Source organism: Berghia stephanieae, chromosome 5, assembly GCF_034508935.2.
Source record: "Berghia stephanieae isolate SIO BIC M18660-M18661 chromosome 5, UCSD_Bste_1.3, whole genome shotgun sequence".
NCBI classification, from domain to species: domain Eukaryota; kingdom Metazoa; phylum Mollusca; class Gastropoda; order Nudibranchia; family Aeolidiidae; genus Berghia; species Berghia stephanieae.
In genome coordinates this window covers 70,766,398-70,786,127 of record NC_088364.1, presented here as the reverse complement: position 1 = coordinate 70,786,127, position 19,730 = coordinate 70,766,398, and the positions used below count along the sequence as shown (strand labels likewise).

General features: G+C 34.3%; 2 protein-coding genes across 5 annotated transcripts in view; one reads left to right on the top strand and one right to left on the bottom strand.

The window, feature by feature from the left end:
• The window catches only part of LOC144973536 (GPI alpha-1,4-mannosyltransferase I, stabilizing subunit-like), a 6,992-nt gene extending 6,096 nt beyond the window's left edge, over nt 1-896 (bottom strand). The window contains exon 1 of one of the 2 annotated variants that reach the window (XM_078916075.1): nt 372-896. The gene's annotated coding sequence lies outside the window, so the exon portion shown is untranslated. Of the gene's footprint in view, nt 1-164 lie in introns of both variants that reach the window. The other variant, XM_078916074.1, reaches the window with a different exon arrangement.
• On the top strand, nt 249-16,703 carry LOC144973535 (charged multivesicular body protein 6-A-like). Of its 3 annotated transcripts, XM_078916071.1 has the most exons (10): nt 249-365; nt 4,817-4,931; nt 6,457-6,611; nt 8,037-8,146; nt 8,746-8,833; nt 9,679-9,765; nt 11,000-11,065; nt 11,601-11,681; nt 12,970-13,018; nt 13,367-16,703. In XM_078916071.1, the coding sequence occupies exons 3-10, from the start codon at nt 6,537-6,539 to the stop codon at nt 13,435-13,437; spliced, it is 627 nt and encodes a 208-aa protein (XP_078772197.1). In that variant the 5' UTR covers nt 249-365; nt 4,817-4,931; nt 6,457-6,536; the 3' UTR covers nt 13,438-16,703. The 3 variants fall into 3 exon arrangements, with proteins under 3 accessions (XP_078772197.1, XP_078772199.1, XP_078772198.1); XM_078916073.1 differs by lacking the exons at nt 249-365; nt 4,817-4,931 and adding an exon at nt 4,959-5,661; XM_078916072.1 differs by lacking the exons at nt 249-365; nt 4,817-4,931 and adding an exon at nt 5,629-5,670.
• Nucleotides 16,704-19,730: the final 3,027 nt, after the last annotated feature.

The following is a 19,730-nucleotide window of genomic DNA, read 5'->3' as shown; positions in this document are numbered from 1 at the left end:
ATTTTAAATGACACAACTAAAGTAATGTGACCAACCCGACCGCTGATCATAGGTAAAATGGCAGGGAAAAGAAAGGTCTTTGACTGTGTGTAAAACGAACAGTAGACTCTAAAAGAGTTGTCAAATATGGGGAAGAGTAAGAGTAAGAGGAACTGGAAAATCACCTGTGAAAGCCGGCCTTTAGGAGGGCTCTCTGAATTGTAATACCGGCTGTCGCTGTACAAACTAAATGCACTAAAAAGCAAAAACTAAAAAACAATGCCATTGATCAGAAATAACTCGTTGTTAGAGCTGAAACTTATTTTATATAATATTTTATTCGAGGCTGGAATAGCGACGGTCCCGATTTGTAAAGAAAACGGGTTGTTTACATTTATGAAGTGGTTATTCAGTATCAGATACTGAATAGTGCTTTGCCACTATTCAGCATCCATAAGGAACTCTTTTTTATAGAGAGAGTGAAAAGTGCGACAATCTCGGTTGAATGGAAATAAACTGTTGACCTACTTCCAGATTGAACACATGCACTAACTGACAGCCCGATTCAAAGCTGTAAAAATATTTTGATCGTAATTTTTAAAAAATTTCTGCTTTTATGCAATTAACATAGTTCAAAATATCAAAATAAAAGTGGCATTCAAATCCATTTTTAAATATCTAAATAGACATGATTAAATGTCACTAAGAGTTCAGTGACACCATGGCTTGGTGGATATAAGCTGTTTGACTCTGAGTTTTAAGGTTCGAGAGTTCAAATCCCGGTAGGGGTAACTTGTTTTTTTTTTTCCCATTATTTTTTTAATTCCTAATGTCTATTGATATTTTTTAAACTTTTGTTTTTATAATTTTATTTGCTTGTAATATACTTTAATGTTTATATTATACTATTGTACTTTTATTATTATTATCATTATTATTATTATTATTATTATTATTATTATTATTATTATTATTATTATTTTTATTATTATTATTATTATTATTATTATTATTATTATTTCTACTTACTTACTATTATTATTATTATTGTTGTTTTAATCGTCATCATCACTATTATGATTATGATGATTTTTTTTTTTTAATCAAGTAGTTGGAGTAATTTAATCAGTTATCGATTTATTACGAATATCTTTTATGTGTTATCATCTCGTTGTTGTTTTTCATTATTGTGCTCTTCTATTGTTCATTATTTTTAAAAATCTTGTTTTTTTTCTGTTTGTCTCATTTGTTGTTGTTGTTGTTGTTGTTGTTGTTGTTGTTGTTGTTGTTTGTTTGTTTGTTTGTTTGTTTTGTCATCTAAGGCAAACCCGATTCATTATAAATATGTGGGCAGACTTTCTGCATTTTTTGATTGAGCGATGTACTTCCGTGAATTAATTGCCGTACTATATTAAAATTTACGTGATAATAATAATAATAATAATAATAATAATAATAATAATAATAATAAGAATAATAATAATAATAATAATAATAATAATAATAATAATAATAATAATGATAATAATAATAATTTAAATAGATACTGAATATTAGACTACAATTGACATCTATTTACTGAATACACGTGGTATTGTTAGGGGTGTTTCTTTTTTTACGAAACCTGCCAAAACACGCCGATACTCGACAAAGTTATGGGAAGTAGGCAGCAGTGGGGAGTGAACCTGGGACTCAGGAAGTGTACACCGTTGGGGAGTGAACCTGGGCTGGGTTTCGTAAAAAAAAAGCAATTACTTTTTTACGAAACCCGACAATATCCGACAAAGTTATGGAAAGAAAGTAGGCAACAGTGGGGGAGTGAACCGGAGATTCAGGGAAGTGTACACTATTGGGGAGTAAACCTAAGTCTATGGTTTTTTGGCGGGTTTTGGCGGATTTCGTAAAAAAGGAATTGCTTCATTCTCGTCTGGTACCCATCTCCCATAGTCCGGCTTCATTTCCCACTGGTATCCATCTTCCCTAGTCCCAGGTTCATTTCCACTGATATCCTCTTCTCACAGTCCCAGGTTCACTCCCACCCGGTGTGCACTTCCCTGAGTCCCGGTTCATTGCCCAATGGTGCCCACTTCCCATAACTTTTGAAAATTTCGGTAGGTTTCGAAATAAAAGTACATTCTAAGCTCACTGTCCACTGAATCAGCCTCTCGCAGTCCCAGGTTCAATCCTCATCAGTGTCCAAATCCCAGATTCACTCCCCACTGCTGCCTGCTTCCCATAACTTTGTCGGGTTTTGGCGGGTTTCGTAAATAAGTAATTCCCCCTCCCCCTTGGTATTGCTTTTTTTTACAAAATCCAGAGTCCCAGGTTCACTCCCCACAAGTGTACACTTCCCTGAATCTCAGGATCCCCCCCCCCCCCCCCCCCCCCCCCCCCACTGTTGCCTGCTTCAATAAGTTTGTCGAATATTGCCATGTTTTGTCGGGTTTCGTAAAAAAGTAATTGCTTTTATATGAAACTCGCTGAAACCCGCCGAAAACCAGAGTCTCAGGTTCACTCCCTACTGGTGTACACTTCCTTGAATCTCAAGTTAACTCCCCACTGTTGCCTACTTCCCATAACTGTCGAATATTACCGGGCTTCGTAAAAAAGTAATTGCTTTTATGTGAAACTCGCTGAAACCCGCCGAAAACCATAGTCTCAGGTTCACTCCCCACTGGTGTACACTTCCCTGAGTTTCAGGTTCACTCCCCACTGGTGTACACTTCCATGAATCTCAGGTTCACTCCCCACTGTTGTCTACTTCCCATAACTTTCTCGGATATTGCCAGGTTTCGTCGGGTTTCGTAAAAGAGTAATTGCTTTTATATGAAACTCGCTGAAACCCGCTGAAAACCAGAGTCTCAGGTTCACTCCCCACTGTTTGCCTACTTTCAATAACTGTCGGATATTGCCGGGTTTCGTAAAAAAGTAATTGCTTTTATGTGAAACTCGCTGAAACCCGCCAAAAACCATAGTCTCAGGTTCACTCCCCACTGGTGTACACTTCCCTGAGTCTCAGGTTCACTCCCCACTGTTGCCTACTTCCCACAACTTTGTCGGATATTGCCGGGTTTCGTAAAAAAGTAATTGCTTTTATGTGAAACTCGCTGAAACCCGCCGAAAACCAGAGTCTCAGGTTCACTCCCCACTGGTGTACACTTCCATGAATCTCAGGTTCACTCCCCACTGTTGTCTACTTCCCATAACTTTCTCAGATATTGCCAGGTTTCGTCGGGTTTCGTAAAAGAGTAATTGCTTTTATATGAAATTCGCTGAAACCCGCTGAAAACCAGAGTCTCAGTTTCACTCCCCACTGGTGTACACTTCCCTTAGTCTCAGGTTCACTCCCCATTATTTGCCTACTTTCCATATCTTTGCCCCATTTGTTGGGATTTGGCGCATTTTGTAAACAAAACGTAATTGCTTTTTTTTTTTTACAAAACCCGCCGAAACCCAGTCCCAGGTTCACTCCTCACTGGTGTTTACTTCCACGAATCTCAGGTTCACTCCCCACTGTTGCCTACTACCCATAACTTTCTCGGATATTGCCAGGATTAGTCGGGTTTCGTAAAAAAGTAATTGCTTTTATATGAAACTAGCTGAAGCCCGCCGAAAACCATAGTCTCAGGTTCACTCCCCACTGGTGTACACTTCCCTGAGTCTCAGGTTCACTCCCCACTGTTGCCTACTTCCCACAACTTTGTCGGATATTGCCGGTTTCGTAAAAAAGTAATTGCTTTTATGTGAAACTCGCTGAAACCCGCCGAAAACCAGAGTCTCAGGTTCACTCCCCACTGGTGTACACTTCCATGAATCTCAGGTTCACTCCCCACTGTTGTCTACTTCCCATAACTTTCTCAGATATTGCCAGGTTTCGTCGGGTTTCGTAAAAGAGTAATTGCTTTTATATGAAATTCGCTGAAACCCGCTGAAAACCAGAGTCTCAGTTTCACTCCGCACTGGTGTACACTTCCCTTAGTCTCAGGTTCACTCCCCATTATTTGCCTACTTTCCATATCTTTGCCCCATTTTGTTGGGATTTGGCGCATTTTGTAAACAAAAAGTAATTGCTTTTTTTTTTTTACAAAACCCGCCGAAACCCAGTCCCAGGTTCACTCCTCACTGGTGTTTACTTCCACGAATCTCCGGTTCACTCCCCACTGTTGCCTACTACCCATAACTTTCTCGGATATTGCCAGGATTAGTCGGGTTTCGTAAAAAAGTAATTGCTTTTATATGAAACTAGCTGAAGCCCGCCGAAAACCATAGTCTCAAGTTCACTCCCCACTGGTGTATACTTCACTGAGTCTCAGGTTCACTCCCCACGCTTTGCCGCATATTGTCGGGTATCGTAAAAAAAGTAATCCCCCCCCCCCACATTTTTTATTGCTTTTTTACAAACCCCCGAGTCCCAGGTTCATTCCCCACTGGTGTACACTTTCCTGAATCTCAGGTTCATCCCCCCCCCCCCCCTACACACACACACACACACACACACACACACACACACACACACGCTGCTGCCTACCTCCCATAACTTTGTCGGATATTGCCGGGTGTCGTCGCGTTTCGTAAAAAGTAATTGCTTTTTATTACGAAACCCGCCGAAACCCAGTCCCCGTTCACTCCCCACTGGTGTACACTTTTCTGAGTCCCATATTCACTCCCACAGCTGTCCTCTTCCCATAACTTTGTCAGGTTTCGGAAAAAAAAAAAAAAACACCGTACAAAAACCACTATTCAGTGTCAGATACTGAATAGTACAAAAGCACTATTCAGTATCAGATACTGAATAGTACAAAACCACTATTCAGTATCAGATACTGATTAGTGCTAGCCTTACATTTATGTCCGATTTCCTGAAATCCACACACTTGCATTGTTGCAGTCCACATAGCCTACAGCTGCTATGCAATCTACTTCTATCATACTCTTCTTCGGTACAGATATGTGTGAGTAATATTTCTATAATATTTATGGACAGTCTATTATCAATTATCATGTTTTAATCACGATTCTTGGGTTCTCCTTCAATTTTCCTTTTTTTTAAATTCAAGAAGCCAAATGTTTACTGGAGAGTTAAATAACGCGATCCTAAATAACGAGATCGTCGTCGTCACACGCCCAACACCTTCAGTTTCAGTCTTTACTACAGTCAAGCTCATTAATTTTCGGTCCATAAAGGTATTTTGATTAGTGCTAAGTTGAAATCAAAATGACAGCCATAGCCGATTCAGGACCAGAAACTAGTAGCAGGAATTTATCACAGATTTAATCTGCTGAGACTGAAGATGCTATCTTGACAGTGGAACTTCCTCCTCCGTGTTGTTCATCATACATACATCTATCTTCCTCCTCCTCCTCCCTGCCTCCCCTTCTCTTCCTTCTCTTCTTTCTCATCAATCCTCGTCCTCTTCTTCTTCTTCTTCTTCTTCGTCTTCTTCTTCTTCTTCTTCTTCTTCTTCTTCTTCTTCTTCTTCTTCTTCTTCTTCTTCTTCTTCTTGCCATCAGAAACAAAAATACCATAGGACCTATGGTGTTTTCCTGGTCACAGCCTTCCTAAGTGAAAAATAAAAACGTCAAGTGATAAAGATAGTCCAACAAAACTTTAACAAACTCCAGCAGTTGTTGACATTGGTCACAAAAAAATTATTTTAATTTCTGTTGAGGATTCTCTCCATGGTCGAGCAGGCAATCAAATCAAAAAAAATCAAATTCCCTTTATTCATCCTATAGGGGAAATTTTTCACTAAGGTCTATTCCAATGGAAGACTGTAATAGCCCAGGCATCAGCCACAGTGCAGCGCTGCAAATTGAGCTAGAGCGAGATGACTTGCTAAAGGCCATACAGCGCAGCGGTGGGTGATCGAACTCGGTACCTTCCGGGTATAAAACAAAGACTGTACCGCTGAGCCCTCTATTTCTGTCCTATTGTCAAAACAGACAAGATAACACACTCGCTGAATCCTACAAATTTTCGTATCCCTGTAAATTTTAGACTTCAGCTATGAATTTACAATATCGTTACATCTACTTACAAATTTTTTGCGACAGTGATTTTTATTTTTATTATTGATATTAGTAGTACAGTAGAGGAAATCGTTTCATGAATTGTGTAACTTTAATCTTTTCTGACTTTGACCAAAAATAAAAATGTCTGATTCACCTAAAGCAGGAATCAAGTCTTGTACTGTTCAATAAGTTTTTCTTAGACCAATGAGTGGCTTTCTATAATTTTTGAGAGATTGCTAGTGACAACTTTTTTTTTTATTACCGGTACCTCGCAAGATCTCAGGTTTGAGAGTTTTTGCCAAGAGGAGTGTCATTTAAATAGATTGATATTTGAAGGACCAGTTTTCTGGCCAAATTTTTTAACGCAAGTTTTTCCAGAGTACGGCAGTTAACTGATTAAAGGGTAAACAAATTTTAGATTGAATGATTCACCTCTGCTGAGGTATTTCTTTTTGTTTTATTCAGATTGGATGATAATGGACTTGCATTAGTACTTCAATTTAAACAATCCTAAAGACCAGTATTATTTATTGTGCAAAGCCAACATGGGGAATCTATTTGCCAAAAAGGAAAAGAAACCTGCAAAATCCAGGGTAACAGAACAGGATAAAGCCATTCTTGTAAGTACTGCTTCAATTTTATTGATTGATGTTGCACTGTTATACATACATGATGTTGTATTACATGTAGAACTTACATGGCAATAGCACAATGTAAAAGCTCTATATTATTATTATTATTATTATTATTATTATTATTATTATTATTATTATTATTATTATTATTATTATTATTATTATTATCATCATCATCATCATCATCATCATCATCATCATCATCATCATCATCATCATCATCATCATCATCATCATCATCATCATATATTATTATTATTATTATTATTATTATTATTATTATTATTATTATTATTATTATTTTTATTATTATTGATTATTATTATTATTGATTATTATTATTATTATTATTATTATTATTATTATTATTATTATTATTATTATTATTATTATTATTAGGTAGACCAAGAAAAACATATTTGAATAGTTTGAACAGCTGGGTGACAAAGAAAGAGAAGAGTAATATTAGTTTATCTGATCAGAGAGATGAATGGCGTACCATGATCACCGATGTCTGGCACAGACTTGGTACTTGAAGAAGAAGATTATTATTATTATTATTATTATTATTATTATTATTATTATTATTATTATTATTATTATTATTATTATTATTATTATTATTATTATTATAGTTGTCTCTGGTTATGACCACTCTGGCTTGAAGCATGATCTGGCTATAAGCACTCTCGGGGTGCGAAACAGAATTTTTCTCTATATAGATTTGAACTTTAATAAGCATGCTCATCGAAAAGGATTCTCTCTGTATGCACTTTCAATATCCTGTCCATTGCAAAAAACTACAAAAATAACAAGAAAATAAATAAATATCTATAAAGAAAAATACCATTTTAAAATTCTGTTTTTAATTCAAAAGATTGACATAGGATTAACAGAAGCATCTCAGACTGTCATCATGTGAGGTCATGGTCCCTGGTCATTGATGAAGACAGTCATTTTGGTGACCACAGTTTGTTTTAATAAGTGTTAATTCTGCTTCCAATATGAGGCATGGAGACAAGGTTTGCATCTGTCCTCATTGTGTCTTTCTTGATTTCACGCAGGTTTCTGTTGACATTTCTATTTGCACTCTGTACCAACAACCTCAGCGGTTAAACAAGCAATTAAAGCCATCAGACTTTATCTTCAACTTGTGGCCGAGAGACAGTTCAAAGATGACATTCTCTTGTGCACCCAATCAAAAGTCAAACTTGCAACAATCACAAGTTTCTTTACCCCTCGTCCAACACTTACAGCTTTCACATATTGTGCCAGAACAGACATGTTTTGTTTACCCTGAAAAAATTAATTAAAAAGAAGAGAAAAAAAAACTTTTAATGGGCCAATGGTACTTCCATATATATGAATGTCTGTTTACAAATATAGAAACCAGTATTTTACATTTTTCAGCAACTCAAGCAGCAAAGAGACAAGTTGAAACAGTATCAAAAGAAGATAAATGTTCAATTGGAAAAAGACAGAGAGGTAGCAAGATCCTTACTAAGGGAAGGAAAGAAAGAGTAAGCTGTGTGTGAAGACGTTAATGTTTTTATGAGTATGATTATTGAGTTGGGGTTTTTTAAAATATAAATAAAATGTTGCTATAATTAATGAATAAAGACAGTCTTTTTGCTAAGTCGTTGATGTTTGTAGGTCTGTCTTTTAAAGTTTATATTGAATCATGTCACTGTTTTTACCATTTATTGTACTTTTGTTATTTACACCGTGTTATTTTATCTTGCCATTGCTGTGAGCTTCTGAATTGCTTATATCTGTCATCTACATATTAGGCGTTACTGTTGTCTCTGGTACCATTGTATAGCGCTTTAGATTCTCTTCCCTGGTCTGTAGATATAAGAAGAATACATTGATGGAAATAGTGATTACATTGAGAAATAGATGATATATTTGTCTAACATCTGTGTGAGTTACGTATCTTTCCCCTGTGCTGGTTCTTTTTGTTTTCTGTGTTACCTCTGTCATTATTTTTAGGACAGCCCTCTTAAATCAAGATTGCTGTCAAGTGTTCATATATATAAAGACCTCCTGTTATTATCTCGTTTTTATTTTCTTATTTGTTTTGAATACGACTGTGGTGCATTTTAATTTTCTATTTCAGTAAAGCAAAATTGATGCTAAGAAAGAAGAAATTCCAAGAAAGCTTATTGGTCAAAACAGATGGACAATTGGATAATATTGAACAGATGGTGAGAAGAGTTATGATTTTTTTTCATATCAGTAGTAGTCTAGTATTCTTATATTCTTTTTCTATTTGCATAACAGTGAGGCAGTCCCGGAGAAATCTCAAATTAGATGGGTTCTTAAACATATGTCATATTATTAACAAAATTTTAGGGGTTTTTTTTTTTTTTGAGGGGGGGGGGGGGGGGGGGTTAATAAAAAAAATTTCCTTCAAAGATTATAATCTATAAATATTGACTCTTCAACTCTCATTCATAAAATGCTGTACAAAAGGAAGTATAAATGTTAGCTAAACATGATCAGATGAGTATGATCCCCCACAGGCACACACACACACATATATTCATGCTCTCACATAATCATACACATACACACAGACACACACACACAAATACACACTCATTTATTTTAACCCACACTGTCACATGTGATATTAGAGACAAACAGCCATCACTATAATTTCACAAACACCCTGACCATCTCTTCTATGAGCTACACTAACCATACAAAGAGATTTCTTCGTTAGTATTTCGGCTTTGTCATGTTGATTATATAGAAAGTTCATTATAGTTGAAAACACTGCTTAAAATTAACCTATTATATAAGTCCATGGTAATCCATTGTAATTTGGGAAGACGAGATTGGTGTTTAGTATTGTCAAATTGGCATAGTACAGAGATTTTTAAAATCTCAACCATTAATGAGGTATTTCGCACCGTTTAATGTTGATAAACACCTTTTTTTATTCGATTTTCTAAAGCGCTATATAAGATTTCAGCATTATTATTATCATTATTCTGTTAATTTTCATATTGTACAGATATTTTTATTTTAAAATTTTAATCAACAGGTTCAAGATATTGAATTCGCTCAAGTTGAGAGTGAAGTTGTTAAAGGTTTGCAAGTTGGAAATGCTTCTCTCAAAAAGATGCATGAGGTAAATGATGCAAATTTTTATCATAAGATAAATTCTGTTCGTTTTTATATTATTTCATTATATTTGTTTTCTTTTTTTTTTTTTTGGGGGGGGGGGGAAGGGTTGTTGTTTTCTTTTTTTGTTTTTCTTTTAAGTTTTTTTTGTTTTTTTTTACACCCAAAGTTAATGTGTGACTATGAAAGGGAAATAGTCGATACATTAAAGAGAGATAACAAAATCATCCAACCAATCAGGTCTTGAAGATGTAACGAACCTTCAAGTTCAGTCTAATCCAGTTATCTCAAATATTTTGGAAACTGGAAAAAAAAAAAGAAAATGAATTGACTGAGAATTTTCACATGAAAGAATATTGTCCAGTTCCATTTTATAAACAATGGTCATTTATTTTGATATGCTCAAAAAAATGCACTTTACAAGCGGTCCCAAGCCAACATATGTAGGACGAGTCCTGACATTTTTCTGTTGCTGGCCAGATACTCATCAGCACCTGAATGCCTTGAAAGAATGAAAATAAAGAGCCTTTTCCAAGGACTCAACTTTGCTCTGCGTGGACTGGGACATGAATTAAGGACTTGTGTCACGAGTCATACCACAAGATCACGAGGCACATTATTATTTTTGATCACAAAGTGTACAAGCATGGTTTTAAATGTGAATTTCTCACAGTTTAGACTGATTGTTATGTAATGACTCTCGGTCGTTACTTTCACCCCTTCAATATACATCATGTCAAAAAAGCAAAAAGAAACAAAACAATTTGAATCTGTGGGTGAACATTATGTTTATTCAGTTAAAGTAGAAAAAATATATGTTTCAAGAATAATGCTTGGAATATTCAGGTCCAACTGTTTTAACAGAACAAGGCAGTTACAGGTTAACGATGTATATTTATCACTTATCATAAATATTGATTATTTTAATGATGTGCTCTTCTCACTAATCAGAATTATTGATCATTTTAACAATGTATTCTTATCACTTTTCATAATCATATTATTTGATTTCGTTATTCAAAAGATGCTGTCCCTTTAGGATGTCAAACTGTTTTTTTAAATTTTATTTCAAAGCGTTCTTTCCCACAAAGATAAGCAATCATTTCCTTTTATTTTATTATTCAAAAGATTCTTTCCCTTGAGAATGCCATACAATAATTTGATATCCCAGTTTTGATCATTTCCAAAAGATTCATTATGTCTCACAATTGTTATTTCTTTTCTTCTTTATTTTTCAAAAGATTCTTTCCCTTGAAGATGTCGAAAGAATTATGGATGAGACCCATGAGGGCATTGAGAAACAGAGGGTAAGTGATATATGAATTTTGTTTCTGAAATGATTTTTACAAATATTTCCAAAACTAATTTTATTTGGTGTCGTAGACAATCATTGTGAGAGTATTTGACTCTCATAATGCATTCAAAATATTTTTGAAGTTTTTTTATATGGAGGGAAAATAAAACTATACCGTGTTAATTGTTAATAAATAATGGTGTCAGATCGTTTTTATTTTCAAAGTAAAGTTTGAATTTTGGTACAAACTGGCATCTTAAGGGTCAAGTTGCTTGTATTTGGGTTTAAAAATCAAAATATTGATACTGGATATTATTTTCAAATATCTTTTGATTTTGAGGCTTACAGAATAATCGCAGACATTTTTTTTTTCAAATCAAATAAGAAGGGCTAGTTATTGATGAATCCATAAAATGTTGGAAAATGCGATTAGTTCAAATCCTTTTAATTATTTTTTAAATTTTTATTATTTAGTGAGTATGTTTTAATGATATATCAAGTTCACAATCTATGTACAAATTAAAGACAAAAATCTTTTCCCAATCCAGGAAATTGATGAGTTGCTATCTGGCGGCTTAACAGCTGAAGATGAAAGCGATGTGTTGGCTGAATTAGAAGAAATCATGAAGGTAAGTAAACCCTAATTAAGCACCGAATATAGTTGTCCAAATTCAGAACTCCAAATTCTGACTTTTTAGATTGAAGTTCTAGTTTTGCTCTTTACTGGATTGTTTTGTTTTTTTTTTATTCATGTAAGAAACACTTCTGGGTGGGGTTCCTACCTCCCATAGTGGGCAGGGAGGTACTTGCTGTTTCTTCTATCCCCCTGTACCTGTTTTCCAACATGCTTTCTGTCTTTGTCTTGGAATGAGATTACTTGGTTTTGTCCTGGCCCTGGCCGGAGTCCTGGCTGGGAGGGAAACAGTCAAATGCATAGTTATAGTTTTGGGAGATGATATTTTTTTCCCTTGTAAATCATCTCTCTGTTATGCATTGTATTATGTTTAGTTTACATTTTTATTATATGTAAACATTTGAGTGTATTCCTCTTAGAGGGGACCTGTGATTGTGTCTGGGTGAGACTTTTAGGTGATCTCAAACTAAGTACTTTGATAGTGTGCTCTTGGAATCTACATCTGTTCCTATTTGAACCAATTCCCCGTTGTCTCACCTTTTCTTTTGTGCACAACATTTAACAACATTGCAACATTTAATTAATTGTAATTCTGGAACTTTTTACTATCCCATTTTATTCCTTTTTACTGGCGCTGATATGACCTTAATGTGTTGCTAGTGCCGTAAAACCCTTAAAATAAATTTTTAAAAAGAAGAAACACTTCACACCTTCTTTTAAGCATTTATTGGTAGCTTACAATTTGAATTTTAATAGAGACCACTTGTTTAGACAACTAGTTTTCTTGGTAACCAGTCGGTTTTTCCTCATTCACTTTTATCATTATATCAAATAAGCAGCTCCTAAAGCAATTAGGTCTATTTCATTAGAGAAATAATTGTTAAAAGAGTAATAATAATAACAACAAAATTAATTGAGATATAAAAAATCGAAATCTGCACAGTGGTCAATTCAATGTTAGGAATTCAGAGGATGTTCTTTGTATACCAAAATTGTTTTGAACAAAACTTGAGAGTAAACAGCTTCAAAAATAATATAACAAAATACTTAGCACTGATCATTTCATGCTCAAAACAATGAGAAATTATTTTAACTGTTTTTGTTGTTGTCTAAGGAAGGGTTTGGGGCCAAAACGTTCCATGTCAAGTGTTCTTTTCCAGTCAATACTTTGTACAGCTCGAAGCTTAGTATTCACTTTAAGTTGTTATATAGTTGTTTTTAAAATGATTGTAATGTGTGCTTATAGATTGAGACTAAATGTAATACATGATCTTATTTGACAGCAATCTGAAGACTTATCTTTGCCTGATGTACCCAAAGAACAAATTGGAGGTTAGTTAATTTTTATACAATCAATTTATTCAAAATTCTCTGGTGGTGAAAAATTATTGCTGTTGTCAAATGTATATATTTAAACATGCTTTTTACTGTTCTGTCCATGTTACGTGAAATATTCAAGATTAAAAATGGTCAAAATAGTTTTATGATCAGAAAACGTATCTGCTATAAATGTTTACATGTTTTTATAATGCTCGTCTTCTATCTATATTATTTCTTTTCCCTTTTCTTTTTTTTTTATTGTCTTATTTTCTATCATTATAAAATTGTTATTCAGCTCTCACAAATGTAGATTTTATTTTTAACATTTATTATCATTTAATTTGTTTATTATATTTTCAGAACCAGAACCTGAACCGGCGAAGAAAAGGAAGGCAGAAGTGGAAGAAAGGACAGCTGTATTGGCCTCTTAAGCTTATTTTATCAGCGACAAATTAGAATATATATTGAAATCTTAGATCACTCCTAAGTGAAAACTATATTCAATTCAATCATACTTTTACATTTGTTTTCAAATTAAGTTTATTATTTCTGGTAAATATTAAATTCGCAAAAAGGAAATGTTTGATGCAGATCTTAATGATTATTTTGGAGCCTTATGAACGTTTTTTTTTACAAAGTTGATAATCGAACTCAAACATGGGCTTGTTTTACTAACATTATTTTGATATACAATTTTTCACGATAGTTTTAGAGTTTTACCACTGCAACAAGAGAAGATAACAATTCAGATTGGTCTAGAAAATTTATCGTATCATAGCTATAGTCCCCTGTAATATGGCTTTATATCCATGTCCTAGAATGGGACAACTTGGTTTTGGTGATAACCATGACTAGGTCTAGCTGTAAGCACTCTGTTGGAATTTTCCAGTGTTTTTGTTTGTTTGTTTTTTTTGTTTTTTCTTCTCCTTTTTTTTATTTTTTTTTTTTGTAAGACGCTTATCACCCAAGGGTGTTGTTAGCGCTGATAAATTATGATTTTAAAAAAAACTTGTTAAACTGTCCTTATCCTTTCCATTTTCATGAATCTGATATGTGATAACAATGTTGCAAGTTTCAAACTCTGTCAACCTCCTTACTACAAGTAAGCAAAGATGCACAAATTCAGAATGTTTAGGCTGAGCAGGCACAAAAACGTTCAACTAACATTTGTAGAAACTGTCTTTAGACCTCCATATAAAAACACTGTAAGGAATCTACACTGAAGATAGATTAGGAAGTTTATTATGACAAGGTTTGGCAATAAAGTTTTACAGCTTTAAGATGATTGGGCCAGTCACTACCAAAGATAGTTGAAAACTCATGTGTTTTTTTTTTTTTTTTGCTTCTCTCTAAGCATCGATATTTTGAAAGTGTCTTTAAAGCATATTCACTCATCTCTGCCAAGCATGTCATGTTTTTATTTTTTTTACAAATATATAGATATAGGAAAACAGACATTATACAAGGTGTAAAATAATATTTGATAAATCATAAATGTGACTCACTGTATCAAAACGGTAATATGTCGGGATGAACAAGTTGCTGGAAATTGTATTTATAGCCACAAATATGAATATTTGGGTTAATTTCTTTTTGTTAGAGTGGAGAATATATACCATTTCTAGCATTGCACAAACCCCCAAGTTCGTATTTCTCATCGATTTATTTCTAAATTCACTTATCGGGGTTCAATTTATCCTGACATAATACCATTTTGAGATGGTGGGTCACAAATGTGTATGAGTGAGCATAATATGATTCTTGCTTTAGGAAGAGATCAAGAGTTTGTAATTATATGGGATTTTGAAAAAGAAATGATAATATTGGGTCTTCAGCTCGTTTGTCCCGAATCTCTTTGGTAGAGAACTCTCTTCAAGTGCAAAGGAACCTAGGTCAATCAGGGTAAAATCAAGATTTTTTTTCCTGACCCCCCTCACCCTGTCCACCCAACAGTGATTGGATTGCTGAGTCTGTTAGATCTGGGGTAAAGTACTTTGTGATAGACTAGTGTCCTATCCAAAGGGAGCGAGAAATTGTTATAGTCCATTTAGCACTATATGACTCCAGTTCCATGGGCTTTATGGCTCTGAAGGACTACTTACTTCAGCTTACTTTAACTTTAAGATGAAGTCCTTGTACTATTTTCATGTGCTGCTAAGAGTGCTGGTCTCAACACCCTCGGGTAAGGCTTTTTGTATCCATCCGAGATCGCATTAGATTCAGAGGTTCCTCAAATATTAAGCATTATGATTTCCACCCCTCAAGACATGCATCAAATGTTGCATATGCCAATCTTTATGTTAAGTAAATGCAAAATGCTTTGAGTTTATTGATAAAGCTGGATAAGCATTTTATAAATGCATCATTTGTTTTTATTTTTAAATTTAAAAATGGAAAGAGAATAAGCTATGATAGAATTCCAACTCATGTATTTAAATTTCATTAAATCAGGTTGTGAGTGTTTTATTAATCAGTCACAGCTCAAGCAGTTTGCCTTTCGTCATTCTATTGGCTATGTAATGGTTTTCCATTCTATTTTCACATACAGTTACCTTTGAATGGGATGATTAAGGCTAATACCAGCTCCCATATGTGCCCTCCAGATTAAAAAGTATTAAACAAATAAGGTAAAATCTACATCATTCGATAGATTTCACCCTACCCAACACTTAAGAAAAAGAACATCGGACAGGTTATTTCAATGTCCAGATATATCATATAAAAATGTTTATAAAAAGTGGTATAAAGACTGTGGCAACAAACCAAATCAAACCGTTTGTCTAAAGACCATTTTTTAACATCTTTGTATGTGTATGATATAATATCTTGACATTGAAATAATATGCCCGATGTTCTTTTTCTAGAGTGAGGGGTCGGGTGAAATCATGTTACCCCTTACTAGGACTATAATAACAATGACTTACATTTGAATTTACTTTCAAACTTAAATTAAAGTTTGTGTATTATTATCATTATTACCTATCATTGTTGTTAAATTAGTAAAATTAGATTTTTTTTAAAAATCTATTATTACCGATCAGCAATTTTGTGTTATCTAAAATCTTGTGAAATGTTGAATGTTTCATTGTATTTTATTTAATTTTTATTGTTATATTCATCTTTTCTTTTTCTCTTTATCGTTTACTTATATTTTGAAATCAGTTAAGCCTGAAGACACTCTTTGACACGATTTATATGTGTATGATGATTTAAATTTTATTAAATTTGATTTTAGCGTATTTTTACTGGTCATTTTTTTTAAAATGTGGTCTTTATGAAAAATAGAATGTACCTCAAATTCAAATTGCTTCATTCATTGTTGAACAAACATTTCCATTTCTGGTATTAGTACAGCTAGGGTTGAAATGGGCAACCTTATTGGAATTGTGTACTAGTCCAATAATCTACCTTTACTTTAAACATGTGACTTTAATCAGGGCAACCATATTGGAACTGTATACTGATTCAACATTGAAACTGTCCTTTAATTTAAACATGTGACTTCTGTCAGAAATGAGACATTATCTAATACTACTATAACTTATACTTGTTAAATATCCTTCTCTTCAACAATTTCATATTTGAAATTTAATAAATGAAAATTATATATGTAATTTTTCCATTCATATTATTGAAACTACCGCCCTACTTCAATAACATTTAATCTACTGGGTTTGTTTCTTTTTTTTTTTTATTTGGGGGGGGGGGGGGGGGGGGGGGGGTTTGCTTTGTTTTGTCTTTTTGGGTTTTTTTTGGATTTTTTGTTTGTGTGTGTGTTTAGTATTTTTTTTTTGTTGGTATATATTTGGGTTTTTATATTATCTTTAGATAAATATTTTATTTTATTTTTCCTTTTTTTTTTCTTTTCTTTATTTTTGTTCTTATATTTTCTTGTTTCTTGTCGATCAGAATGTTCTCTGCTGCATTTCATTCTATCCACTAGCTCTTGATAATACCCTGTAGCCTTTTGAATATTTACTGTTTGATTGATATTAGAGCCTGAGAAAAAAAATAATTCTCAAGTCATAAGTGTTTATTATTGTTTTTAAGCTCATTGACAGGGAATATTCTGCCACAAGCTGACAAAACACCTTTTTCATTTTGGTCAGAATTTTTTTTTTTTAAATTCAATCGAAGATTACCCTCACCTTGTTATAGAAACTGAGATTTTGAAAAAGTCTTAAGTTTTCTGTGCGATATGTGGTCTTGTGGTATGAAACTTGCTTTCAAATCAGAAAGTCCTGGGTTCAAACCTCACTCACACATAGTTGAGTCTTTTGAATCATTACTCACATTCTCTCACCATACTCAGGTCTAAAATGAGTACCTAGCTGTTAACAGCATTATCTCTGTCTGAAAAAAATGTAACATCGCCTGGCAGCCATCGTGTCTCATATACTTGTCATGTTGCTGTTGGTCAGGGACCCTTTGAAGAGCGCTTTGAGCTAAATCAAAAAAGAGAAGAAAAAATTTTGTTTTTCTCTAGACGCCTCATGGAGAAGCACGAAATTGTTTAAAGCTAATTTTAACCCTGCGCTGATGACAGAAGACTTAATTTTATTCTTAACTTTACCTCCTTGTTCATCGTTACAAAGCCTTATGATATTGGCTTTCTTTACATTGACCAAGATAATATATGTTCTTTTAACTTTCACTTTGTTTGATGTCTATGATATGTAAATAAATGTATACTTTTTATCAACCTTTGTTCTTCAATTATTGAGTTGCATTCATATCAAATTTTTGTGGGGCTGCAGATGGGGTCTTTTCTATTCCAACTTTATGATTTTTACAATATTTTAATACCCCTTTCGGTGTAGATCCAGTGACGCGTGGAATTTTAATCGTATCAGAGGAGCTACACGGATATATTGCTTTTGGATCTCCTTCCGATTTTACTTTTTTTTTCCTAGTACTTTCAATCATTCTATCATTCTCCTTTTAACTAGCGCTGAGATGATCTAATTAGTATCCTGAGCGCTGTAAAACCCATAAAAGGCAAACAAATATAATAACATTGTTACATTCTTTTATGGGTATATGATGCAAGAGTGTTTGGTTGCAGATATTGATTACTCCAGCACCGTTTCCTTGAACTCATTCGATTTTCCCGAATTTTTTCCTTATTATTCTTTGTTATAATATCATCCCTTCCTCAAACTAATTTTTGCCTCGAACACGGTTTCCTCAAACTAATTTCTACCAACCAACGTAAAACAAAATTAATTAATGGGTTTTTTTTTTTAATGCGCCTGATGATTTCGATGACTGATGATGTACTATGACATTGACAGTTGTGTATGTGTATTTCGTGTGTATCTATCTGCACTGCATGTGTGTATGTGTATACAAATTGATACACATGCGGATACACACAGCTACTTACACACTCCATTCACCGTTTCGCACAACCGACACCTCTCTGCTTATTCTTAGCACTTCGCCTTTCGTCCTATTTTCAGTGTGATGCACCATGATTGGCTACGACGATAAATGAATGTTGTAACATATAGGAACACCCTCCCCCCCCCCCCCTCCCACACACACACACACACACACACACACACATAAGCAAGTTGTAATATGTCATATACGTATACATTTATCTCCCTCAACATATCAATGATTTCAGTAGTACTGTTCCCTTTTTTCATCTTCAAGCGGGAATTTGACAGGGTCTATTCCAAGGGAAGAACCAGTGCAGCACTGCAAATTGAGCTAAGGAGGAGTGGCTTGCTGAAGGCCACATAACGATGGATATGGGACTAGGTATCTTTTGGATGGGTAGCGAAGTCTATACTTTGCTGCCTCCCCTCTTTCCATCAAGCCGTTATGGTACTCATTGTGTCTTCTATCCCTCTATATCTGTTTTCCAACTTGCTTTCTGTATTTGTCTTGGAATTATATTACTTGGTTTTGTACTGGCCCTGGCTAAGAGGGAAACAGTCAAATGTATTGTTAGTTTTGGGAGATAATATTTTTTTTCCTTATAAATCATCTCTCTGTTATGTACTGATATTTTTTATTTTCAACATATGGTTTGTAAACATTTGAGTGTATTCCTCTTTGTGGGATCTTGTGCTGGTGTCTTGGTGAGACTTTTAGGTATCTCAAACTAAGTACACTGATGGTGTGCTCTTGGAATCTACATCTGTTCCATATTTGAACCGTTCCCCTTTGTCTTCCTTTTTCCTCCTTTTAATTGTACACCTAGAATGTTTTTACAATCCAAGTTTCTTCTTTTTTCCTGGCGCTGGTATGATCTAAATGTGTTGCAAGTGTTGTAAAACCCTTTAAAAAATAAACATAAAGCATCCTCATTGTCATAATCATTCACGTAATCTGGCAAGTGTTGCAAGAAAGCACTTTTAAATCTCTGATGTGAACAATTAAAAACAAAATTTCAGAAGAACTTTGATATAATGAATATGCACATTAATAAAGATTGTCTCCTTGCTGTTTAATTAACACCATGCTTAATGCACACATAACAGCAGCGATAATGGATGGAGCCTCACCTTCCCCACGTGGGATGAGGAGGTCAGCATAACTCTTTTCTAGCCCCCTATACTCTTTATCTCCTTCCAAAATGTTTATTTTTTTCTTTTTTTTTTTTTCTTTTTTTTTTTTTTTGGGGGGGGGGGGGGGGGGGGGGGGGGGGGGGTTCCATATTCTGGAATAGAAAACTGCCTTAACTGGGAACTTCTCTGGCTGAGAGGAAATT